Source organism: Alternaria ethzedia (assembly GCF_023757985.1).
Source record: "Alternaria ethzedia strain BMP 0044 chromosome Unknown scaffold_18, whole genome shotgun sequence".
NCBI classification, from domain to species: domain Eukaryota; kingdom Fungi; phylum Ascomycota; class Dothideomycetes; order Pleosporales; family Pleosporaceae; genus Alternaria; species Alternaria ethzedia.
This window is the reverse complement of record NW_026056211.1, coordinates 316,404-341,800: the sequence shown is the minus strand read 5'-3', so window position 1 is coordinate 341,800 and position 25,397 is coordinate 316,404. Positions and strand designations below refer to the sequence as shown.

The window sequence follows — 25,397 nt, the reverse complement described above, 5'->3', positions numbered from 1 at the left end:
AGTGAGGGTCACACCTTCCAATGTGGATTGGAGTCACAGGTGCGGGGCAAGGCGGAGCGCGAGTGGATAATGAGCAACACCCACAGATGTAGTCAAGTCGTTCAATGCAGAATACATTGAGTAGTACTGGTATAGAAGTTTCCAGCTCGAAGCTGTACATTATGATCGGCCGTCATATCGCATACTTTTGGTACATAGAGAAGACATCCGCTAAATCCAAGCTACCTATGCAATTACCTGCACCCAGTCGGCAAACCGCACCTTCGCGTAAAAGGTTGTACATGTGTACTTCCTTCCCTCCCAATCTGTCGAAATGAAATTGCTTTTACGCATGCTGCTGCTGAGGCTGCATTTGCTGGTGTTGTTGTATCTGCGCTTGTTGTTGCTGCTGCTGCTGCTGCTGCTGCTGTTGCTGTTGCTGTTGCGCAGGTGCGGCTAGCGACACGGCTGCGAGGGTATCAATTGTCTGTGACAAAGGAGTGTTAGTTCTACTTGCTGCAGCTGCAGCGGCATTGGCCTGCTTCTTCTTGTTCTTCTTCTTACTCGTAGTAGGAGCATTACCCGCAGACACCTTGCTGGTCATCTCGCCACCGCCAGCATCGGCGTCAGGCCAGTCGAACGTCCACCCTCCGCCGGCAGTGAACGGAACCTTCTTGATGAATTGCGATACATCCGCTTGCCTCCTCAATGCCTCCAGGTAACCTGCTACCTCTCGGAGCACGTCCCCTTGCATTTGCTCTGGCGTAGCGCAGAACTCGGGAATCTCAAGGAGGTTGTGCGGCTGCGCACTCGCCTTGAGCGAAGAGTCGTCAATCAGCACTGTGTTGTGCTGGCCGAAGCGACTGCCGGCCTCATAATCTGGATGGAAAGACTGGATCTGACTTCGACTCCACACAAGCTTCAGGTTCTTGTATACCTGTACGTTCTGCTGATAGTTTGTCGGCGAGAGTCCAAAACTGTCGCGGGCCCATTGAGCAACGAGCTTCGACCGTAGATCGTTGTCCAATGCTTGGCTGACTAGAGACTTGACGTTGTCTGGCCTCGCGCTCGACCACACCATGACCTTGAAGTTCTCAAAGAGGTAGCGCAGGAAAGGCTTCAGGTATGGGCGCTCGATCATAGTCTTGGCGTTTTTATTGGGGCGGAAGAGCACCGTGCCGTTGAGATCCAAAATTACCAGCATTTGGCCCGGTGTCTCGTTGGTGGTAGGCTCCGCAGCGGCCTGGTCCAGATACTCTTGCGTAGGCTGCGGCGCAGGGAGCATGATCTTTTCATCACCATAGCGTCCCTTCTTTTCGCCGGCCGCTTTGGGTGCCTTGGGTGCTTTGGGAGTACTGTGAGGTTTGTTAATTCGAGAGCACTTGGCTTCAAACGAAGCAATGCGGTGGAGGGTACCATACTCTTTCTGCTTAGCTTGCCCGTTGGCAGTAAGCCCAGACTTTGACTTCTTGCCTGGAGGAGTTGGTGCCCTGTTCTGAGTATTAGCGGTGCGGCTCTTTGACTTTAGACCCTTCAACAAGGCATCGAAAGCATACTGTATGTCCTCGTTCCTCGCTCCATGCGGGAAATTGGCCTGCTGTTGCATCATATGGTAGGGCGGGCGGTTCGGGTACATCTGGTTTTGCTGGTGAGGCATAGGCGGGGGCCCACCGTGATGCGCCTGATGTCCGTATGGTTGCTGGCCAAATGGCGGCCCACCAAACGGCGGCTGGCCATGAGGCGGCATGTGTGGAGGTGGGCGCCCCGCAAAGGCCTCTGGACCTAGCGGGAAAGGAGGCGGCGGCGGTGGGTGATGCGGGTGGCCGTTCTGCACCATCCAGTGGTGGTATGCCATGGCTTGCTGGTGAATTGCGAAGTCATGGTGCTGGTTGCTGAACATGTGCGGGGGCTGCTGGGGCGGCGGCGGAGGCGGCGCAAAGTTCTGGTTGAAGAAGCCATTCGGCGGCCCGTATGGTCCTGGTGGTGGTCCCTGGAACTGAGGAGGGGGTGGTGGTGGAAGCTGGTTCTCGAAGGCGCCAAAGCTCTGCTCGCGACGGTCAAAGCCGCCCGGGCGGAAGGGCATCGCATTCGGATTCCATGACTCGTTCATGCTGGCGCTTGCGGAGGCAAAGAGCGGGCGCCCGTGAGGAGTGCTGTCTCGACCTGTCTTGGTCTTGAAGTTGTCGGTGTTAGTGGAGGAAGTTGCGACTGGAGCGCAGTGGGGGATGCTGTACCGAGCTGATGCGACTGCGGCCATGGAGCACGTGCGATAGCGACAGACGCTCGGCGGAACGGGAGGGGTGAGCGGTGAAAAGCCTGGTGAGGTGAAGACGGAGAGCACGCAGCATGAAGCCCAACGGTGGAAGGCGCACTCGAAATTTGGGCGCAGTTGCCTGTCTGTCGGCCCTGTCGGCGAATCAAACCCCCGGCAGGTGGGGTCCACAAAAATGTTGGTAGACCGCGGCGAAGAAGAACGCGACAGGAACCCGATACCAATACACCCTCAACAAGCGCTTTCACGGCGACATCCTCAAATCTAGGCTTTACGATGGTGCTCGCAAGCAAGTTGGATCGCACTCTGCGCGCAGCCGAAGACAGCTCAGACGCCGAGAGCTACTACGAGGTCACCGACCGATCCTCTTCTGCGTCTGTAATCGAGGCAGATGAGGGCGGTAACGTGATTAGTTCAGATGGCGAGGAGGATAGAGAATCAGGAGACGAGGATATAGTAAGCCTCCAAGACTTCTACTCTGCCAGCGCATGCCGCTAACATCACCAAGTCAGACGCCTCCGACGATGACCAAGTAAAAGCGCAAATGAGCAAAGTCTCTTTTGGAGCACTAGCCAAAGCACAAGACGCCATTTCAAAACAACAACCCGCAGACCGAAAGCGAAAACGAGGCGACGACACATCTAAATCGCAAGAGGACAAGCTGGAAGCGTTGAGGGAGCGGTTACGGCAGATCAAGGCTGAAAAGCTTGCGAACGGTGCACAGCCCAGCAAGAAAGCCAAGACGGACAAGAAGAGCAAGAGCAAAAGTGAGAGCAAACGAGACACTCAGGAAGCCGACGAGGATGGAGACTCCGACTCCGACGCAGCTCCAAAAGCGCGCTCGAGCAAACACGCACCCGCTGTCCAGTCGAGCAAGCGTGCGGTGTCACGTAAGCGGAATGTAGTCGATGTGAAGAAGCCAGTCTTCCGTGACCCCCGGTTCGACAATACCTCAGGACCCCAGCCGGATGAGTTTGTGGTCAAAAAGCGTTACGATTTCCTCAACGACTACCGAAAGTCTGAGATTTCCGAACTGCGCCAGACTATAAAGAAGACGAAGAACCCGGTCGAGCAGGAGCAGCTGAAGAAGAAGCTACTCTCTATGGAGTCGCAACAAAAGGCCCGCGAGAACAAGGACAAGCTACAGGAGGTGACACGGGAGCACAAGAAGAAGGAGAAGGAGCTTGTCAAGGAGGGCAAGCAGCCTTTCTTCTTGAAGAAGTGTAGGTCCACTCAGTTCCCTCGTCTCAATATGCATGTACTGACATTATGTTCCAGCCGAGCAAAAGAAGATTGCATTGGTCGACCGCTTCCAGAACATGAAATCGAAGCAGCGCGAGAAGGTCATCGAACGCCGTCGCAAGAAGGTCACGGCGAAGGAACGGAAGAACATGCCCGACGAGCGCCGTACTGCTCAATAGCCTGTACGGGCACTTTTCGAATACTTTCAATATCTGTCGCTTGCAATCAAAGATACCCCTGCTTCAACGATCTGACAACTCTGCTATCGTCGTCTTCATATTCGTTCTCCTGGAAAATACCCTTTCATCATGTGACGAGTAATTGATGAGTCCACGATTCGATTATCGTAAGATGCGGCGTCAACTATCGCGTTGTCCGCAGTCAAGCACAGACAGGGGATGGAGATCTAGGGCGGCCTAGATGAGGCTTTCCCCAGATCTGCACTAGTCAGGTACACTTCAAGCCTCTCACCAACCCATTTCATCGTGACGCATTGTCCACTCGATACGCCACGAAGTCCCTGTGTGTCTTTTGTAGATGTGCTAGATTGTTTTGGTTTATTTGGTCTAGCATTACAGCCCCTTCATTGTGAAGAGACCTATTCGAGTCAAGTTTCTTTCCACAACTTGGCGTTCCAGTAGGGAGCTTACACTTTCGTGGGTTTAGATCGAAAGCCATTTCGCTTCCGTGGTCGATTTCCAGCTGGTAGAGATGAAAGCAAAGCGCCTTCGGAACGTCCGAACGACTTCGTCTGGCCCTGTATCAGCTCAGCCATGCCCAACGCCACGAAAATGACTCCGTGTGCGCATGTTCTTGCGACTTGTATATATGTTGGTGTATTCTCTTGTCTGAATCTTTACTCAAGTCATTCATTTCACCAGTGGCAGGAACAAACGTCCACAGTCGGCCCAGAATCGGAAATCTTTATCAAAATGCGCAAATCCATCACCACCCTCCTTCTCTCTTTGGCAGTTGCCAGCTCAGCCCAAGAAGAGATTCCCGGACTCACTGACGTCAAAGATTCGGAGTGTCAACTCATTTCGCCTCTTATCGATGAGCTACGAGCGGTGCCGACAGCGGCGGAATTCTGTTCGTCGCTCCTGGCCATCCCTACCGTCACGGTCACTTCTAGCGCAATCAGCACGTCAACTGTCATTTCAACTACAGATACCCTTGAGACGACTACACTCACAGAATCGTTCACAAACACCGACGAGACTACAGTCACCGGCACTACAACCTTGACAGCCGATGCAGTCTTGGTAACCATCACCACGTAAGTCACTTCGCACGGATGCCGCACTTTACACATTCTAACATTTCTAGAACTACCGAAGTACAGCTATGCCCAGCGACAGCAAAGATAGTAACGGTGACAGCCGAAGCACCCATCAAACGCGATTATGTGCAGACACTCAGTTCCAGCAGCACATCATGCACTAAGAGCAAGAAATCTTCGACTACTGCGACTCCTTCATCCACATCTACGAAATGCTCGAGCACAGCGAGCTACCCGGTCGTGAAACCTTCCAGTGCGGTAGAGGTCCTATCGTCGCAATCGCCGAGTGCAGTGCAAGCATCGCATCTAGCTTACTCAAGTGTATCACAGGCGTCGTACGCGTACTCGAGCGCAATGAAGTCGGCTTACTCAACTCTCTCAAGCATCGTGGAGTCATCGGTCGCAGCGACTTCAATCACTATGGAATCATCCTCTACAATCACCCTCAGCTCTGTCGAGGCTTCTTCCACGGCATCTTCCAGCACCACGGTGTCATCATCCATCGCACCTTCCAGCACCCCAGAGTCCTCTTCCATCATAACTTCAACCACCACCGAACCATCATCCACACCCACACCCATCCTCCCCACCCCAACATTCTGCCTGACCGCCCCAGAAGGTCTCCAGCAATACGAATGCGCGCAAATCACCAAAGCCTGCGAATGTCTCTCCCTCGCAACCCCTACCATCACTGTGGTCGTCAGCAGCACCGCCACAGAAACAAGCATCTCCACCTCTACCACCTTCACCGAAACCGTCGTCACCGTAACTACGACTGCGACACAGGAAATCGCTGCGACGGAAACTATGACCCCGACTGTGACGGTTGTTGCAACGGCCACCACTACGGCAGGACCGGACTTCCAATCCGATCCTAATAACTGCGGTGGTTGCGGTAATGTTTGTGCAAGCGGCGGTTGCGCTCGTGGGCTTTGCACAAATCCCAGCTGCGCACCTTCTTCATGCACCAAGTATGTCTACTGCGGTTCAGGATGCATCTGCGGTTCCGTCGCTGGAGGTGGCGGTCTGTGTGTGCCGGGATCGACTTCCTGCAGCAGTCCCCAGTGCAAGGTCAATGAAGACTGTGCGACCAATCAGCTGTGTGTTGTAAATACGTGCTGCAGAGGTGGTGGTGGTATTTGTGTGAATGCGGTAACTACATGTTCCAATGGGGATGCGCCGAGAGCGTTATTTGTTAGAAGACCATCTGGCGAGACTATTATGGGATGAGGGATGTATAGTTCCCGTTATATTTTCTATGTGTAAACTTCACCGTAGATTTAGTTTAATATCAGTTTCTTCTGTCAAGATTAGACTTCTGTACAGTGAGTAGGTATTCGAAGATGATGAAGGTAATGATGTTACAATTGCAAAAACTTCAACTACAGAAAAAACCCAATCCCTAAAGGCTACTAAGACATTATTCTCTCTTTTTTCGAAGTGAAAGTTACCAAGAAAGAAGAGAAAGATGGAAATGTCCCGAAAACCCCAGATCCCAAACGCCGGATATATATTCCCCCCCTACAGAGCAGAAATCATGCAAATTGAATCCAAATGTGAAGGTAAGTGGCGAAAGATAAGACGGCCCAGCCTACGCGCGAAGAGTACCGTAGTCGGCATTCGTCATCTCATTCGGCATCTCCTTGAGGCTGAACTTCTTAAAGTCCTTGACAAGACCATTATCCTTGCTCTTCAAGTCCTGTCCAACATCCTTGCCGCTCTGCTTCGACTTAGGCTGCGGGCGTTTGCTCTCATTAGTCGGGCTCTCGACGACGGTATCCTCAGAGTCATCTGCCTCCTCCGCGCGCTCAGCCCTGACATCATCATCGATCTCCTGCTCAGCCTCCTCATCCAACTTCTGCGTCTCATGCTCCACATCGACGAGGTCCTCAGCTTCAGCCGGCTCCTCGCGCGCATCAGGCACAACCTCCTCTTCAAGACGCCAGTCCTGGATCGCCTTGATGATGTCGACAGCAAGCTGGCCGTTCTTACGCAGCGCCTTGTCCCAGTGCGCAGGGATACCCTTCTCGATAACCATCATGCGCGCCACGGCGTGGACAAGCATGTGGCGCATGGGACTGCCCTCCTCGGTGTTGGCGTAGATGTACTGCACGCGACGCAGACCGGGGTAGCTATCGCTGTACTTGTACCATTCGCGGACGACCTGCAGGACGTCGGCGACGAGGCCTGGTATCTCGAACTTCTCGGCCATCAGGTACAGGTCGAAGCAGACGCCTAGGTCGGCTTCTTCGCGCGGGACGGGCAGGGAGGAGCTGTAGAGCCAGCCGACGAAGGTCTTGAAGGGCGCATCTTCTTCGTCTGGCAGACCGAAGGATTGCGTGCGCGACGCTGAGTTGGCTTTGGAGTAGAAGATCTTGCGGAAGAAGGGCGAGTGGTAGCACAGCAGTTTCTCGTGCAGGATCCAGTGCGTGTTCTCGGGGCCGACGTAGATGTCGACCATGGAGCGGGAGAGGAGCCTGTGGTTGGTGTGTTAGTTCGTTACGCAAGGCTTGGTAATGCAGACGCGCAATCCCATCTCATCGCGAACGCGACGATGCGCGTCGCGGCGTATTAGATGCCGAAATAACGTACTCATGGAGCTGTTTTTCCTGTACGCCAGACATGACTTCTGCGGTTCTATCTCGGTGATGTTACTCGATGATCAGCGACCGTTGACGATCGATTATCCGTGTTCCCGTCGGGTGACGATTGCGCGATGAGCCTCAAGCGAATAAAGTTTCAACGTCCCAACGTCGAAATACCGTGGTAGATGGTATTAGATGCAGCGTAGATGGCAAAAGGTCAGAAGTAATGCAGGACAAAGAGAGATGTGGCAGTGCCAACTTTAAGACGCAGCTCCCAAACCTGCGCGAGGTGGCCTTGTCCCAGCCCCCGTATGACGTAGCTTCTTTTTCCGTCGCGACCAGTCGTCCAAAAAGAGACGGGTATGATGCACGTCTGCTGCGCCAGGCGGCACGCTTCCTTGACCCGTACCCCTGTTCTTGTTTTCTCCCGCCCCGTCGCACATTTGCATCCCCGCTTAGTTTTACCCGCTAGCCAGGCATCGACGAGATCGAGAACAACTTAATGCGCATTTTCATCCATCCACTGCCAATGCAGGTTTTGGACGGGCATTGGCGTTGCATGTCATTTCGCTTTTGGATGATGCGTGTGTGCGATACGCGCTGTGTTGGGAAAGGGGGGGCTGGGTGTGGTGTGCGTGTTTTAGAGGGATGGCATGCGTAGGGGTACGGGGATTAGGTAAGTGTGACGTTTGACTTGTGGAGATGCGGGCTGCCAGGCGCGTTCTGGCCAAGGTAGGCAATAGATTGGTGAACAGTAGTTCTGTCTGTTCTTTGGGACGGGCTATTTCTTGTCTTCGATGGCTTCTCAGCCAGTCAATGGAGATTTGGGGGTTTGCGCGATCCTGCGCTGGTCATCTCCTTCAGATTGCCCGTCCGCATCCAGACGAGGACGGAATGCGCTCCAATCACGAAACCATGTCTCGACGCAGGGCAACTATGCTGCTTTTTGCTTTTGCAGGACTTGTGATACTCTAGCCTCACCGCTGCGCCGGTCTCTGCGCACTCATGGAGTGCTTTTCCTGCACCCTGACAGGCACTCCCCCATCAACTTCGACATCGTAGTCACGAAATCTCGCAGAACTACTCAGTTAGTTTCAAATTCAAATCACACCGCGAATGCCAACTCATCGCCTAACTCCCAACCTCTTGATTTCTTGCCTTGGCCGAGCACTCCTCGAGCCGCCCCGTCGCAGCCTGGTCGCCGATGCCTACCTATCGACAGCCAGGAAGATGCCAGCACCCCGCATTATGCTAATGCGGGTCGCGCATGACATCGCGTACTGTTACTCTCTTTGGAGCTTGGAGTGTTCAAAGAAGAATCTACTGGCCTCGTACTCGCGATGCGCAAAAGATAGTGTGCACCAACCCCCTAGTTACTTCCGCACAATGCGCACAATACCAGCCTCGTTCTTCGAAACCTCAACATTGCTCGTATCGTGAGGCAAAGAGAAAACAACAAATCTCACTTAAGGACAATGAAGCCTGGTGGCTGTCCCTGCAGAGCAAAAGTGACAGGCTTGCGAGACCACACTCGCCATCCCTTAACACACCATTGCTTCGAGCGTACCAGCCCCGCGTGTTATTACCATAATTTATACTTGCACTTGCAGGATAAAAGGATGAGGGTCAATCAATGTGAACTTACTAGCAGCTCAGATCTGTCACTGTCGCCCTCGTTGTAGCATGTGCAGTACATAACGAGTGTTTCAGCGACAAACTCACCCTTCGTACTACGACTTTTGCAACTTTACGGTTTCTGGAACTTTGTATAGCTTCCACAACTCAAATGTTGAGGTCGAAACGGGCTAGGATAGACGCAGAAGTAGTAGTTTAGCTTTCACACGTATCAGATCTACGAAATGATAAGCTCTCCACCGTCTTCGTACTCTACCGTTGTGTTCAACAATCTTTGATCTTTCCACGAAAGGACTTTCTAGATCTCGATCCCCAAATCGTTTAGCTTTCACAAGCCGACATCATAACCATACTTACCCTGCTAATACAACACAACGTACAAATCCCCAGATTCCACGGCCGGCGTCACAATCCCCTCTTCCTCCTCCTCCAGTACTTTTGAAGCCGTGCGAAATCGCCCTGAGCAGCCATCAAGGGCGCCCACCTGCGTAATTTGTCCGAACCCAGATTTCGGATCCGAAGGATATCTCCGTTCGGTGGCGCGGTCACCACATAAGGCAATATGTCGAGAGCCGTCGATTGCTGTTGTCGGATCCGAAGGATATGTCCGTTAGGTGGCGCGGTCACCACATGAGGCAATACGTCGAGAGCCGTTGATTGCTGTTCTCGGATCCGAGCCACGGGCCATGGGCCTGTTGCTTGACGAGTTTGAACAGGCTATTGGAGAGGGTAGTGGAGAGGAGAGGAGAGGAGAGGACGTGCGATGTCGGGATGTCGATGAAGAAATTCGATGGATGAGTACATGGATCGAAGTTGATATTACGATTCTTTAGAGGCACTTTCTTACAACGTTCGCTTGATGTAGTCATAGGCGCAAAACAGAGTGGACACAAGGAGTTTAGACGTGTTTACAAATCCGAAATAAATGTTGACAAGAAGGTCTAGAAGGTCAGAACGATGGAAAGCGTGACTGCCAGCGAATAGAGTGGTATACTGCACTGCTTGGAGTAACCTCTTCTCTCTCGCCGAACCATATAGTGCAAATCTCGACAACGAAGTTTTCCTTTCTCATATATCAAGTACATCTTAGTCTTCTCTCGTTATTATCGATGACTAAAGTAAGTTGATGTAAAGAGCAGGTTCCTATCGGTCGGAAATGATATGTACGCTTGGTCTATTCACTTCACCTTATTTACTAAAGTTCCTATCCGGTCCTTGTTTGATTAGCAGTAAGTACTTCATATGTAAAGAGGCTACGCAGTGCGCTTGGAGTGTGATGTTTTGTTACAGAATCCCATGGTATCAGCCCTTAATATCGTGTATTCCATCTTGTTAGCTTTTCACACTAGACAGCGGAGTAATGTCCGAGATTTGGGTTCATTCCCGTCTGATAGGGGAGTGAGTAGTAATCATACACTGACAGGGTGGGAAAAGTCTACGACTGACGAGGATAGCTTATGGTCCGGTGTGTCTTTACCTTAGATTTGTTCACCATGGGGAATTGCGAGGACACCTTCATCTCTTTGTACTAGGATGCCCATCATCCCTACACTACTAAACCGCTCTACTTTTAAGTCACACAAAGGGGACATTGATATCCTCGGCGACGTGTTGGAGGTTACGACGCGACACAAGCGCGCTACTAACACGCGAAACGAGTATCCTCTCCAAAGCATGTCGTAGCATTTCTACAGCCATCTTGGAGACGCGCAACTCCGAAGGGGGTAGACTAGCGTCCGTCGCACGGTGTCAAGATGGGTATACGCAGTGATACGGAGCGGAGTGAACTACGCATACGCTAACTGAACAGTCAGCCCCAAGGTGAACAATGACGACAACAACGCTACAGCACCTGTTGAGCGGTCGCTTGCGCGCTGATCTCCCGAATGCCGCGTCCCGCCTTCTCCTGAACGGTTCGTTGAGTGAGTCCAAGGTCTTCGGGTCGGCCATTCAGTGCCGCTTCGGGAGTTGCGTTCGTGTAGTCTTCTCGCCCGCGATGCTCGTTCCACTATAGCGTCCATGTTGTGAGCGGAGTGCGTACCTAGAGCGAGCACTATGACGAGGGCGATCCTGCAGGCGATCTGCTGTGTATCATCGACACGTCCATTCGGAGGATACCTATAATGCTAGGTGGTAGTAGCACTGCAGACAGTGTAGTGACATGTTACCGTCGCACAATAACCGTTCAAAGCAAAATCTCCGAAGTCTTGTCGTTCGTGCGCGCGTAGGCATCAAAAGGGTGATCTAAGTTCTCGCGCGATCTGCCTCCGATGAAACCGCCAGTTGGGAATAGACTCTGGCGAACGCCAAAGACCCTGATCGCCATTGTGATAGTGAGTCACTGACGGTGACTCGGTGGCAAGCCTCGTCGACGTTGCTTTTGTTCAAGGCGCACGACAGAACATGATCTACGCCGCAGATCAAACACCCATCTACCAAGCCACCCACACGGCGATGCTCCTGCGATTCGATCCCAAACTGTCGAACTGCATAGTGCTGCCCACCTCGGTACGACTACGGAAGCCGACCAAGTATTGGTACAACGACAGATGCTCGCCGCAACGGGTGCATTCGGCTTGAAGCGGGTGCGTGAACGTGAAGTGGAAACGTGGGACGGCAGATCTGCGTTGACGCAATTACCCAGCGAAGAAGGTCGCACACGGGTATTGTCGTGCGGGCTGCATCTGGGGAAGCGTAGTCGGGCATTGTGATGAGAGAAATAGCAAGGGGCGAAGGTGCGCTGGCAAGGTTTCTGTGCCGCATGCAGTTTGCAGGCTGTACACGTTGTGTGCGGGCCGTGAAGCATGTCATTTGCCGAAGGTACTGTCACTTCACTCGACCTGTTCACTGCTCTGCGCCACAAGAATAAAGCGTCGGCTTCATTCCCGAGCGTGAATCAAGTACCTCTGGACAGGGTGCCAAGAGCGTTTATGTGAGACTTGTCCCAACAGATGGCAGTAATTGCTCATTCCCAAGGGCAGGGTAATGGCACGCGTGCTAGAGTGCAGCATGGCTAGAGGTAATACGATCACTGCCCAAAATAGAGCCTTGGGCGATCCTTTGCTTGATTGGACGGAGTGCGACAGACAGCCCTATCCCGGTCGCTCGGTTGGATGCAGCAGGTGTTAAGCCCCACTGGTTCCATATTGGAGAAGCGATGGTGTGATTACCGGATGCGGATGGACTGCTGGAAATTATCCTGGAGGGGTGTCGAGTCGGTACCTGATCGACCTATCGACTGGGGATGTGGAAGAATTCAGAAAGACCGGCGGCTGAGCGGAGCGGACAGTAGCGAGAGGAAAGAGTGTCACTGATGAGATGAGCATGTGTAATGCACTTGGCGATATATCAGGGTCCTGCCGTGATGGAGAACAAAGAAATGATTGGCATTTTACGGGAATGTGGTGGTCGGCGACGAAACGCGACGGACAGTGCTAGCCGAAGCATGGCTGGAGGATAGCGGCAGAATCGAGGGTCTAGATAGACACGGCATTGAGGCAGTTTCTGCGCAACGGTCGGAGAATACTTTGTAGGATGTGACTCCGGTGGTGGGCGTGGGAGCTGTGGCAACGGAGAGTGTATGTTTCAGAGTTGCGGCTCTGGTGAGTGGGCTCTTTGTGAGAGATGAGTCAGTCAGGAAGGAGCGACAGGCCGTGGTGAGGAAGGCGCAGACAGGCCTTGTGAGGAAGGCGCACTTGGAGCCAGGAGAGGCCAGGATTGGAGGACATGTGACAGGCAAGGAGGGCTCAATCCCAGGACCGGGCGAACGTTGCCGGCCACGTGTGAGAGATGCCGACGCCAGACCCTGGTTGTGGGTGAATGACTAAGGGCAGCCCCGACACGGCGAGGGGGCGAGATTGTGAGAAACAAACATCGGCTAGCGCTATTGGAGAGTTGGCCTCGCTGAAACGCGAGGCCATGAACGATGTTCCTGGCCAATTAATCCTTTTCCGGTCCGTGTCGATGGCAGCTGCTTTGAGCGTGGTCAAACCGCTGATGCGCCGGCGTGAAACAAGTCGAAGGCTCGTCTAGGGCCGGTCGGCAGGCATGCGCTGGCGGGGGTGCGATTGGCTGGGGGCGCCATGCAGCGCGTTACAGGCCCATTGCCAATATTTGGTGTTGGCCAGTCGTGGTGAGGACGAGTTACGGGCAGCTGGGACGGCGCGGTGGAGTAGTCAGCCTCGACAACTGCGCATGATAGTGTGAACGAGGTGGATAGTGTGAATGGACAACAATATCGTCGCGGAAACGACGGTCGCAGGTTAGCAGCGCAGATTTTAACAGTGGGCGCCATGGATGGCAGGCCGCGGATGCGAAACAGTGGGTTGGTGGGTGGCGTGTGTCTGGTGCAGCGAGCTCCCGCAGACGACGCGACCATCTGCTCGCCCTAGGCGTCCCCAACTGCTGCAGCGCATGGAGGGCCTGGCATCGAGGCTCGCGATAGGGCGGCCCACGCCAACCGCCCCCCGGCTGGCGTCTGGAGGCACGTCGTCTACTGCATGCCAGCCGCTGTACCCAAGGCTCCCTGTGCAAACACACGTCTGTGCGGGCCATTTTTATCCCCTCCACACCCGCGCCCCAAAAGAGCGCGCTGTGCTGTTGCTTCTCTCCGCCGACTGCGCGCGCTGCTCCTACGTCGAATTATTTTACCCTCTCCGCCCCAGTGCATAACGCGCGCCCGCCCATCCCCCCGGCTGCGCCCGCTTAGTGTTGCACCAGCCTCTAACCCGCCCAGGCTGCCCGCAGCCCTCGACGCTTCGTGTAGCGGACTTCCTACAAGACCCTGCCACCTCACCCTCCTACAATCTATCTGCCCCTCCCACCGCAACCCACGGACGCCCACACGCGACCATGACCACCGTTGTCGCCAATCCCCCGGCCCCTGCCCAGCATGCGGCACCGGCGCCCGCTGACGGCGTCGGCTCCTCGAGGACATATGCTCCCATCGCGCCCTCGACTCTCTCTCCCCACCAAGTGACGCCCAAGTCTCGCTCTCAGCTGCCACCTCAGGATGCTTCACCTACCTCCTCCAGTCCAGGTGCACACCACAGAGCCGAGACCAAGCCCTCACCTTTTTCGTACGTCGTTTAGTCTTTCCTCCAGATCTTCTTCCTCGTCATGCCGTCCTCCTTCGGCCTCCTCTCCCACCTCCACCTCCATGTCCCCTCCCCACAGAGACATCATGTCCCTCATGTCTAACCGTCCCTCCTCTCGCAGGTCTCGCGGCCCAGCCCCCAAGATCGTCGTCAAGAAGGAGCCCACGTCGCCAGACATGCCTGCCACCACCCGGCACCGCCCCCAGCGCCTCAACCTAGCCAACCACAACATCGTGCACTCCTCCGGTGCCCTCACGGCTCGGCCCTCGGGCCAGGGCAGCGCCAACCTGCACGATGTCGGCATGGCCTGCCTCTCGCCCGGCTTCCACACCCAGGACCCCGGCATGCGCGAGCAGCTGCAAAGGAGCTTGGATGTAAGAGAGCGTCAAAGGCAGATCATCGAAGCGCGCCAGAAGGGCGGCAAGGGCGGACCACCCCAGATGGAAGACACAAGGAACACCGAGATTGGTGCCTTTGGACGAACAATCAAGACTCCTTCCACCTCCCGCCGGAAGGGGCCACCGCCGGGTCTCTCCATCGCGCCTCCCTCGCATGAGACTTTCTCGAGCGACCGTGTAATCCAGTCGGCGCCGATAAACCAAACCTTCACGGGTCTGCGCGGCAACGCACCTCCCTCGCGACAGCTGGCCAATGGCCCGTCCAACCTGTCGCAATCATCACACATCCACCACGTCCCCGCACAGCAGACCAGCAACCGGTTACCGCCCATCTCAGACGTCTTTCCAGAGCCCCTCGGAACAGCGCGCAACCCCTACCACCATGGCAGCCCCGGACACTCATCGCATTCCAATGTGCAGCCCCCAATGCCCTCACCGAGCTTTCCGCCCCCACAATTTACACAGCCGCCCCCAACCTCAAGGCCCCGCGAGTACAAGTCCGCAGAGGAGGCTGTTCAACAACTATCTGGGGGCCGCGAAGATCTCCTGCCCCGTCTCGTCCACTACGGCGGACACCAGCCCCCAACACCCCCGTCACCAATGCCCAAGAACGGACAATCAGCCTACCCATCGCGGCCTGATCTGCACCGCAGTGGCAGCTCACGGAGACGCGGCCGCGACGAATACGAACAAGACAACGGTACCCCGCCGCTGGGTCGCCAACAACCTCGTCTCGGCCCCTTCGGAGCCGGACGGGACTCACCAGAAACTCAACTCAAGAAGAAGGAAGAATTCATTGGACTGTGCGCAAGAGCTTGGGATCTATTTCACTCATGATGATACCCGGCCTCGGCTTTGATCTCGATAATTACTATTTCAGCGACAAACTTGCAACTTATTCTCATCTTTACGGCGCAACATCACTCTCGCTTTACCACTATTATTCTTCAGCCATGCAGCTTCGCTTTCAACACTGCAACTTATTACCCCTTCGTATTCGCAATGTTTGATTTCAATACGTCTTTGTAAAAAGCGCCAGCGGTCCAATTTTGGACCCGCAGGGTTATACCCAGACACACGCACGCACCGCCATTTCCATATGTTGTTTCCTTTTACCATCTTCTCAAACCTTGAGTTTGAGTCTATTCTGGAGAGATTATGTTCATATGAGTTCAAGGATGATGGGCATTTTCGGCAAAGCAACTGTTTTGCTATACGTGGCTGAGGCCGTCTTGAAACACACCATGTCTCATGACCATTCTCACTTTTCACTTCCTTTCCTTTTTTTCGTTCTCTCTTTCTACTTCGCCACTGAAACCGAGACTCCTTTTTGAGGCGGTGGAGCTTTTTTTGGTTCTTGTTTTGGCATATCCCGAATGTGGAGGAAATACCTTTTTCGATTTGTTGAGAATTGTGTGGTTAATTCTGTTAAAGCACGCGCAAATGTCTAGTGGATCGGCGACAGAGGAGGCAGGACAACAGTTGAATCGGAGTAGCGCTCACGCACAGTGACGCACTTTACCCTAGCTGCCACAATAAGAATGTTCAATTTTTGCACCGATTTTACAAACTATGATGGTTTCGGTGTCGTGACTACGTGGTTTGCATGCGTTGATTGGTGACACGCGACAATACCTTAGTTCCAACTAACTAGACTGCGCAATTTCTATTGGATGACAACACATCGTATTTCCTAGTCTTGCAAGTCGGTGTGCTTCATACATGGACCTCAGACAACGAATGCGCAGAAAAGACACCGAGACAGTCTAGCCCCCGGTATACCAAGACCACCGGATTCAACCTCACACCGCACACGTGAGACTACACGTATGTATGCAATGCCAATCATGCCCCGTGTTCTCCACCCAACACACACGCGACTAGGAGTACAGCAATGATGTGCGCATCTCAAAATAAAGTGATTGCGATATTCACCATACCCACGACTTCTCCTGTCCATCATGTTTATCATTTCGTCATCCCAAACCCCCTCCTCCGCGGACCACACCGTTGATCTTTCTCTGTCTCCGCTGTTTCTGTAGGAGTATGTATCAACATGCCTGCAAGAGCGCAAAATCGTAGATCTCAAGTAGATCGGAATATGCAGCCCTATGTAACAGATTGATGAGAAAAGCGGGATTGAGGGAAGATGCGAAGGCGTCACGAGACTATACGAACACCGCGTTTGGCGGGCAAATCGCATCAATGCTAGACGAGGACAAGACGGAGGGACTTCGGGGGGTTGGCAGGTGTGATATGTAGATGTGATAGATGTGAAGTTGGTGATCTTGAGTGTCTTGAGTGATGAGGGTGATTCGGGATGTGGAGGACAGCCAGCATGGACAGAATATCCATCTCATGCGAGAACGACGCATTGCGGTGATGATCTCGAAAGCAATAGTCCAGTTACGTACCGTCCTTCACAACAGCATCTCGGGCGAATACTCACGCACGACAACCATCCATTATCGTATCGCAAAATTCTATGATCACCACTAGGATATCTCTCCCCTCTCCTCTCTCTCCTCCCTCCATCACCGCATCACCACATCATCATCATCATCCTAGTACCAAGTACCAAGCTTACCAAGCTACCAATTTATCCCAGCACCCAGCACCCATCACTCGAATTCCCCACTTATCCCATCACTCGCTACAGCCTGTCGCAGCACCCTAGCTAGTTTCGAAACAAACGTCGTTAGTACGTGAGTCAGTTTCCATTGATCAATTTGACGCAGGGACCATCATGGGTCTGTTCTTTCTGCTAGTGCGTGTGTGTGCTGGTCAGGGATAATCATGAAACAGCCGCTGGTTAGCTTCGGAGGTGGGCGTAAAGCGGAACGGGCTCTATGCTAAGGAAATGGGGGAGTGATTATGAAGGTATTGCATGGGATGGATGGGGTGCGGATCGGGGTGGGATGGGAGATGAGAAGGGTGATGGGAGGGTGAGTGGGTGATGTGCTATGGGAGATGGGAAGGAAAGGTGGGAAATACAGTTGAATTGGAGATCCCCGTGTGTATGGTCCGTTAGCCTTCGTCAAAACAACAGCCGTAACAGACCACCACGGTAGTAAACGTTTATCCCGCCATCTAGCGCGTGATGCGCGATGGAAAACGTCACCGTCACGTACGTTGGCTGGGTGAAAAGGCACGTTCAAGGTTCGAGCGCCACGAAAGGAGGGATACGTCGTATTGTCAAATCTACATTAGGCCTCGTGACCACAATCACCACTTTCTTACCAGGACCATGCGGCTCATCAGTGCGAACCAGGATACTCCCATGTTCGGTTGTCTTCTCGAATCTCGCTGACAGCACGCCTCTCAGCAACGGTTTCCCAGTCCCTCAACTCGGACACGGTCGGTGCTAAAATGTCAGATCTGACGATTACATATCCCCATCCAAGGGCATTGCGCGCTTAGTGCCTCTTCTCTCTTCTCACCGCCCTGTGCAAATCACATATTGTTCGATAGCTTTCTTCGCCAAAGTTACGTGTTGAGAAATCTTTTGAGTTGAACAAGCCGTGCAGGGACTTCTGTGCGCACGACGCGTTTTTCGTTGATGATGGGCTATTGAATTTTGAATCGCCAGCAGGGTTCGGCGCCCGATGTAGGTCCTTTGGCACGCGGAAGTTTCCTGGGGTGGGCGTGCGTTTTTCGGTTTCTCGCTTGGTCGGTTGATTTGCCGGAGGCACGGGCGCGGCGAGATGTGGTTGGAGGTGGAAGCGGATGAACGCGCTTCTGGAAGGAGGGTGATGACTTTAGATGCTGTTGTGTTGTGCTTGCAGTATAGTCGCAACGTCTGGATGACTGTAACGTTTCGCGCGTTCGATCATCTGCTCATTGATCTCTGCCCCGACGTCGACCAGCAATCGAACCATTGATACCAGCGATGCATCGGCAGCCGCCCACAAGGCATGTTCATTGACGATAGCTCCACGTTCGACCAGGTATCGGCACAGTGCCTCGTTCTCCGTAAGCACGGCGTGCGCCATCAGCCTGTCTTCTGTCCACCTCCAGTGCTCCCTGCGACCACTCGATGGGAGCCGCGGTGTGACACGCGTACCGTTCTCTACCAACATGCGCACTATATCCAGACGCCCTCGTTTTACAGCTACTTCCAAAGTATCGTTGTCAAGGACCCTGGCATCCGCACCACGATTCAGAAGCAGGCGAAGGATTTCCTCGTTGCCACCTTTGATGGCTTGTTCAAGCAGACTGTCAGAACCAGTGTAGGAGGCTTCAGCTCCTCGTCTCTTGACATGCGCCTTCTGTTTAAGTAAAGCTCCTTGTTCGAGAAGTCGTTCTGCCACATCGACTCTTTGCGGGCTCTTCCGTGCGACGAGGCAAAAGAGTGTGTCGTGTCCAGGATGGACGGCTTCGATACCATGGGTTTTCATCGGACGAGAGGCTATCAGGCCAAGGAGCTGAGTGACGAAATCGGCCGATGGACTTTTGAAGACCCCGGACACCAGTGTATGCTGACACAAACTGTGAGTGCGATATGGCCCCTTTCCGGGCAAGTCCCAACGCGGCTCCATGATGAACCTCACTACGTCCAAATGGCCCCCTTTCAATGCAGCCTCAACGACTGCATGTCGAACATATCTTGACTCTTGTTGGAAACTCGGATGCAGGAAAACCTTTTCGAGTAACGCCGTGTTCCCGTTCTCAGCGGCAAGAGAGGCAAGGTCCTGTTTACAGTCTATTGTAGATCGTCCATTTTTACGCGTTCCGCACGGATTCGACCAGGGATTGAGACAGTGCGATATGATCTCGTCCAAGATGGGGTCATTGAGCAGAGAGTTTACTCCCTCTGGACAGTCGTTGAGTATGGCCATCTCCAGAAGGCATGCTTGATCGTACATCCGACACTGAATTGGATCTTTAGAACGTGCTCTCGACAGTATGCGCACTGGATTGCAACAGAAGGCATGGATATATCGTCGCAAGATCGTGTGTAGTGTTTTCTCGTTAGTTTCCTGGGGATGGCTAATCCGGCGAAGACGCTCGGCGGCGCGATATATGTGTTCGCATATCTCCATATGGGCCCATTTCTTCCCTATGATCTTGTTGGTGAGGAATGTCTGCCAAAAGGCGACAAACTCGGGCGAGTGGGAGAAGCCAAAGCGATATCCATGTACGTCGTCCAGTAGCTCGGATTCTTGGAGCGCATCCTTCACTTGTTGAGAGAACTCCTCTGCCGAAGAATTAGCAGGCTGCATTACAGCTGCGCGTTAATTACTGTTGCATACTGTTCACCAGCCTCAATCGTAACCCTCGCTTGAGACCTCGGACGTCGACGGCGTGTATCAGAACTGTGCGCAATATCTCTGCTGGTAGTGCAAGGAGGTTTGCCATAATGCTAATGCGAGTGGCGGGGTGGTGGGGAAAGATGGACAGGCAGGCGGAATGTTCATATGGGGATTGCGCAGTTGTACTTGCCTTTATGCATTACGCTAGACCAGTTTCACTCCAGGCATCAGGCAACAGGCAACGCCACCTGAAGCCACAGATCAGAAGAGGTACGGCACGGGCGAATGAAATACACTTACGCGCAATGTTTCTGGTAACTATCGTGATGCATTCGAGCGCATTTGACATTGCGAAGGTATTTGACTTGGATCGTCTCTTCCGACTACTGTACACTGCATACGTATGCGCAAGCTCGTCGCTGCATCGCCTCATACCCGGACAGTCCTGAACAGATCCGCAGCTTACATTGAGATGAAAACATGCAAAGTAGTCAACTCAAGGCCAATGTAGGCTCCAGGATGATCGAACTCATCCATCGTTTAGTATAGTAGCCTCCGGCATCTCTGCCTTCCAGTCCCTCACCGCCCTTGCGATTGACACCTCCGTACCTCGATTGCTCTTCATCCGCTCACAGGTGTAGAAGTAGTTGGGCCAGATATGGCCATTCTTGTCCGCCGAGGTAGCTTTTGTCAGTGATTCCATGGGAGAGAACGCGAGAAGTCTCATGTTCGATCCCCGATCGCCCATGTATCGCACGATGCTGTCCGCTCGGGCCTGGAACGCGTAGCGCTGCTCTCCGCTCTCGAGTGATCGGCGGAAGAAGCGCATGAACTCTCCTTGGCGGTGGTAAGCTTTGCGGTAGTTGGGCGGGTTCGTCAAGCGTAGTAGCCGTAGGCTTTTCATGCTGGCAATGGCGCTCAAGGCGTTCTCGAACTCGGTTGATTCTGAAGATAGAGTAATCTTTGGGCTGAGGAAGTCGCCCTCTGGAGTATCTGGGTCGATCTCGTATAGGTTGAGGCAGAGTTGCTCGAGGCTTGGACATGCGATGGCGACCTTGCCCAGCTCTTCCGCGCTCATGCATTCGGTGGCATCTTGTCGGTGGACACCTCCGTTGACGACGAGTAAATCCGTGAGTGTCTCCCCGTGGTTGATGATGCCATCAATGTCGATCTTGTCGCAGTTGCCGCACTGGTAATGTAGCTGGCTCAGTCCGTGGAAAGAGAGTAGAAACAACTCTAGCTGGGAGCGAATGTCATTTGACGCGTCCTCATTCATCTCGAGAAGTCGCAGCTTCCTCAGAGAGGGTTCTCGCTTCTGGTATACAGGGCACATAGCTTCCAGCAGCTCAGCGACGCGTTCGGTACCAACGAGGACGAGTTCGGTGAGGGAAATCATGTCTATCCGTTGGAACATGGTGCCAAAAGTCGCAGGAAGGATAAGAGGACCGATGGAAAGGCAGCTTAGTTGGAGGCTGACCATGTCCGATTGGGTCGTTTCTGATCCACCTTGCGAGACTGTAGATGTTGTATCGGCCCCGAAATGACCTTCCTGCAAGCTCACCCGCGCTGTCGTCGGCATGACAGTTTCGCCCTGCATCATATGGATATGCGTCAGCTTAGGACATCGCACCCATAGCTCCCGAAACTCTCGTGGGGTAAGAGTATTTATAGAGACTACCATCCGGGTGAGGCCTGATAATGATGAGCCAGTCCACGGCGATTGTAATATCTGCGACATCTGGGTACCAGGGATGATAAAATGTTCGAGTTTCGGGTGTATCTGGAGTAGGAGCTCGAGCGTACTGATAGGCACGCCGCTTCCGCTCTTGAAACCACATAGTTGACCGCGAGGGATAGCGGCCAGCAATCGTGGCAATTGGTCCGCTTCTTTGAACGCGTTCGGTCTGTCCAGAAGGTTGATTTTGCGGACGTGCTTAACGATGTTTGAGGCGGGAGATGCTAGACCTAGCACATTTCGTGAGCCAGTCTTGGCCAGGAGGTCGGTAGTAAAGATCTCCCACATGATTGGCATCACTACGACCGCCCAGTCTCTGCTGAGTAGCGACATGGTCTTTCGGTCCTGGAGCGCGGGTAGGTATCGCACCACTGCGCATTTCAGCTCCGCGGGCAGTCGGCCAATATGATCTGTCGCCATGTCGGCAGAGTTTGCAGACTACAATAGGGTAAAACAAGCAAATCTGAAAATCTGGTGTCGATGTAGGCTCCAGGGTGTTCGCATTATGCTTTGATCAATGTGTCGGTGGGCGCCGGTACCTAGGTAATCTGGGTGGACCGCGAGGTGTCCGCGATGTTTTGGGCTATCGAAAGTATGTAACCGTGAGGGCGAGGGCGAGGGCGGTTGAGCGACCAAGGGTAATGCCAAGGCTCGGTAGTGCGATATCACCGTGAGAGCGGTGTTGTGGCTTTCACTATCCCAAGGTGAAAGGGCTTGACGCGCAGTAGCGCGCTCCAGACGTAAGCACGGTGCCGGGGGAGTAGCCGCCCAGCCATTGTCTTGTAGGTGTCTATCACATGTAGTTTTGCAAAAAAAGAAATGGCTGCTGCCCGTAGCTGTGTCTTCCCCACGAGCTCAGGGTTAAAGAGAATGGACAGGAAAAAAAAGGCAAAAAGAAAATCGTGAAAGCTCTCCAACTGGGAATTGAACCCAGGTCTCCCGCGCAATTGTCAAGAGCCAGAAGGCCGAGATGACAAGCGGAAATACTGACCACTATACTATTGAAGATTGTTGTTTCGATGAAAGAACATACCTTTAAGCCGGACATATTACCGTCATGCGACGCGAGCGAGGTAGCACGCCTCCACTTCGACAGCGCAGTTGGAAGGTGGTGACTAACGAAAGATTGCAATGAGAATTTTTGGACTGTGGGGTCGAGATTGTGGCGGAACAGATTACAGGTGGGGCTATCCAACTCTTCCTAGAATCGCAGGAGCGATTGCTCAATGCAAGGATGTGTCGATTCAAGAGCTTACTTATCGGCGAAGGGTGTGCAGCACATCGTAAGTAGTATCTTAAAAGAGGTCGACACTGTAGCCTGATCTTATCATGAACGTTTCATGCTTGATGAGGAGGACAATAGACTACACGATCTTTTATTAGCGGACTATGCGTCCAAGCTGGCAGATCTCGTCGCAAATGCGAAAGAATGAGCTGTGATCTGCATGACCATGACTATTATCGGTACGAGGATTATGCGCGAACGTCTACAGACTTATTTAGCATGAGCTTAGAAGATTAGGAGATTCTCAGATCATGGACTGATCGTGCCCTGTGATACCTACCCCGGGTCTTAGTATATTGGAAAGTGTTCGCTTTATCTTAATGTAGGGAGACTAGAGGAATTGAAGTACTTGTAAGTAGCGCTCACGAAGAACCTTTGGTGGGAGAAGTGAGGTTGCGAGATGACGATCTTCCTGTCTTAGGTAATCTGGCACTTAGCATCCTGGGCTGCTCGCGCGCCCAGCCATCTCTCACACCCTTGCTCAACCTACCTAGGTACTTTACACTTACACGCATCCTACACGCCGATTTCTGCGCACCGTGGTGTACACGCTGCGCGAACAATATGCACCATATCCTACGCGCAACACAACCACCAGAATCCTTATCGCGCATCACGACATTTGAGCATCATCACGACACCATTCGTCTAACCCTGGAATGGGCTGGGTACCCACGCGCAGAACGCCATAATGAAGACATGCATCCTACGAGGATGCTGGAGAAGACTTGCAGCAACATAGCTTGCGGGTGGCGTATCATTGCAGCTTGTACTGGTGAAAGTTAATGTTGCATCGCAGTACAACCTCGGAAGCCTCGGCCCCTCTACTCGTCCTTCGCAGTCCGATGACCCCCAACCACGTAGATCACTTGCGCCTCACGATCCGCAATACATACAAGGAAGAATAGATGAGCAAGCGTAAGGCTTTCAGAGCACGGCCTGGTGTTGCGTCAATGACTTGCCTGATGCTTCATCGATTGCGCTTGGTTACGAAACGTCGGCATCGTACTGAGAACACATGCAAGTATGTCAAGGGAGTATACACGGTCTGGGACGTGCGACACACGTGTCTTTCAGTCTGTGTTCCTCTTGATTGTGCGTTCAAAGGTTTGTCAGCTTGCTGCGATGACACCAAACCTCCTATGAGCTGTATAAAGCGGTTACAATTACCTAGCAATGGTGGCCTCTTCCTATATTTCTCAGTCGACGTACAATTTCCATAGTAGGCAACGTTACCCGAAAATCAGACAACAGCGCAGACCTATATATCATGTTAGAAAGTATACAATTATTAACAAATCATAGTGTTTATGTAGCAACACGCGACACAGGTTCGAGAGTTCGTGTGCTGCTGGACGTCGCAGCTCTGCAAAAGCTTTTCATTATTAGTAAACTTGGAAGTGAACGCTGGGTGCACGGTCCCCGGTTGCTTCTGCCTACGAATACCACGAGCTCCTGCCTGCAACTTTACCCACCCACCTGAGCACTACCAGCAATGAACTACGTTGAGAATCCTCAACTGCTACCGAATATGGCCTGCGCACCCAACTTCGCGAGTCTTCCCAACGAACTGAAGATAAGCATCTTCTCTTACATCAGATTAAAAGAGGAACAGGCAGCTGTTTGTCTTGTGAGCCGCGAGTGCAAAGAGATCATGGCGCCCCAATTGTGGTTTTCGCTCGACCTAACACCCACGACGATGTCAACCGCGAAGACAATGGCCCTTTTAGATCCGGACAACCGTATACTTCACCACGTCCGTCGAATTTTAGTTTACCACGGCCCACGAGATTCGCTCCGATGTCACTCTCAGGAGTTCGAGTCTGCGATCCAACTCATCATAACTGCATTACCGAGAGACACTCTACTTTCTTTCTGTACGTCAATGAATTTTGATCCCGGGTTTTTGCTCAACCTACTCCGCCATCAGAGGACACTTGATCGTCTCGAGATACCTACAGGATTATCAGACCGGAACCCAATGATCGATCTCCAAGTTTCTACGCATGCGTCCTGGGTTTCCGCTGCGCTGCGCGAATTGAGGAGGCTACAGGTACACGTTGGCTCGGTGGATTGCGCTCACGAAAACTGTGCATACTTGCTAAGGAACTCTCCGAAGCTTCGTCAACTCAGCATCATGCCCGAAGAACCTCTAGTACTTACTAGAAGTTACCACGAAGCTTCTCTCGGTAGTTCGAAGGGATGCGACGCTTTTGGTGGACCATTTGCAGACGGTGTTGTTGTGCAGCCATTGCAGCTAACACACTTGCAATTACGAGTCGATTTGAAGCTGCCTCGGCCCGAAACTATACTCGCATACATCAATTTCTCTGGACTTCGATCGCTCTCAATCGACGCTTGTGGGCACGTAGGGCCATTTCTTGCAGCGCTTGCGGCCCAGTTTTCTCAAATCTGTAATCTGATCGGGTTAGAGATCGTATTGCGAGGCTTCGAGATCACCCCAGATGAAGACGTTCGACTAATTGAAGATGTGCTAATGTCCTGTTCGAGTCTTCAACGCCTCTGGATAAGCACAGGACGGGCCAGAACGGTGAATACCTCATACATCGTTCGACATGGTAGCACATTACGAGAGCTCGGTCTGAGCTTTAATCCGGAAGGCTCGACATACTATTCCG

At 53.0% G+C, this 25,397-nt stretch overlaps 7 protein-coding genes and 1 non-coding gene across 8 annotated transcripts; 3 read left to right on the top strand and 5 right to left on the bottom strand.

Moving 5' to 3' along the window:
• Positions 1 to 325: 325 nt before the first annotated feature.
• On the bottom strand, positions 326 to 2,089 carry J4E87_007034 (uncharacterized protein; the record flags this gene model as incomplete). The annotated part of the gene is made up of 1 exon (XM_049378632.1): positions 326 to 2,089. The coding sequence occupies one exon, from the start codon at positions 2,087 to 2,089 to the stop codon at positions 326 to 328; it is 1,764 nt and encodes a 587-aa protein (XP_049231653.1).
• Positions 2,090 to 2,527: 438 nt separating this feature from the next.
• On the top strand, positions 2,528 to 3,672 carry RRP36 (rRNA biogenesis protein rrp36; the record flags this gene model as incomplete). Its single annotated transcript, XM_049378631.1, has 3 exons — positions 2,528 to 2,707; positions 2,760 to 3,474; positions 3,530 to 3,672. The coding sequence occupies 3 exons, from the start codon at positions 2,528 to 2,530 to the stop codon at positions 3,670 to 3,672; spliced, it is 1,038 nt and encodes a 345-aa protein (XP_049231652.1).
• A 753-nt stretch (positions 3,673 to 4,425) lies between these two features.
• J4E87_007032 (uncharacterized protein) lies at positions 4,426 to 4,936 on the top strand (the record flags this gene model as incomplete). Its single annotated transcript, XM_049378630.1, has 3 exons — positions 4,426 to 4,769; positions 4,820 to 4,829; positions 4,913 to 4,936. 3 exons carry the CDS (start codon positions 4,426 to 4,428, stop codon positions 4,934 to 4,936), a joined length of 378 nt encoding a protein of 125 aa, XP_049231651.1.
• Positions 4,937 to 6,363: 1,427 nt separating this feature from the next.
• J4E87_007031 (uncharacterized protein) lies at positions 6,364 to 7,396 on the bottom strand (the record flags this gene model as incomplete). Its single annotated transcript, XM_049378629.1, has 2 exons — positions 6,364 to 7,249; positions 7,365 to 7,396. 2 exons carry the CDS (start codon positions 7,394 to 7,396, stop codon positions 6,364 to 6,366), a joined length of 918 nt encoding a protein of 305 aa, XP_049231650.1.
• Positions 7,397 to 13,843: 6,447 nt separating this feature from the next.
• Positions 13,844 to 15,323, top strand: J4E87_007030 (uncharacterized protein; the record flags this gene model as incomplete). The annotated part of the gene is made up of 2 exons (XM_049378628.1): positions 13,844 to 14,070; positions 14,210 to 15,323. 2 exons carry the CDS (start codon positions 13,844 to 13,846, stop codon positions 15,321 to 15,323), a joined length of 1,341 nt encoding a protein of 446 aa, XP_049231649.1.
• Positions 15,324 to 18,244: 2,921 nt separating this feature from the next.
• On the bottom strand, positions 18,245 to 18,883 carry J4E87_007029 (uncharacterized protein; the record flags this gene model as incomplete). Its single annotated transcript, XM_049378627.1, has 1 exon — positions 18,245 to 18,883. The coding sequence occupies one exon, from the start codon at positions 18,881 to 18,883 to the stop codon at positions 18,245 to 18,247; it is 639 nt and encodes a 212-aa protein (XP_049231648.1).
• Positions 18,884 to 20,267: 1,384 nt separating this feature from the next.
• Positions 20,268 to 21,893, bottom strand: J4E87_007028 (uncharacterized protein; the record flags this gene model as incomplete). Its single annotated transcript, XM_049378626.1, has 1 exon — positions 20,268 to 21,893. The coding sequence occupies one exon, from the start codon at positions 21,891 to 21,893 to the stop codon at positions 20,268 to 20,270; it is 1,626 nt and encodes a 541-aa protein (XP_049231647.1).
• Positions 21,894 to 22,382: 489 nt separating this feature from the next.
• Positions 22,383 to 22,481, bottom strand: J4E87_007027. Its single transcript has one exon. It is a non-coding gene; the product is annotated as a tRNA-Asp (tRNA).
• Between the last annotated feature and the right edge of the window lie 2,916 nt (positions 22,482 to 25,397).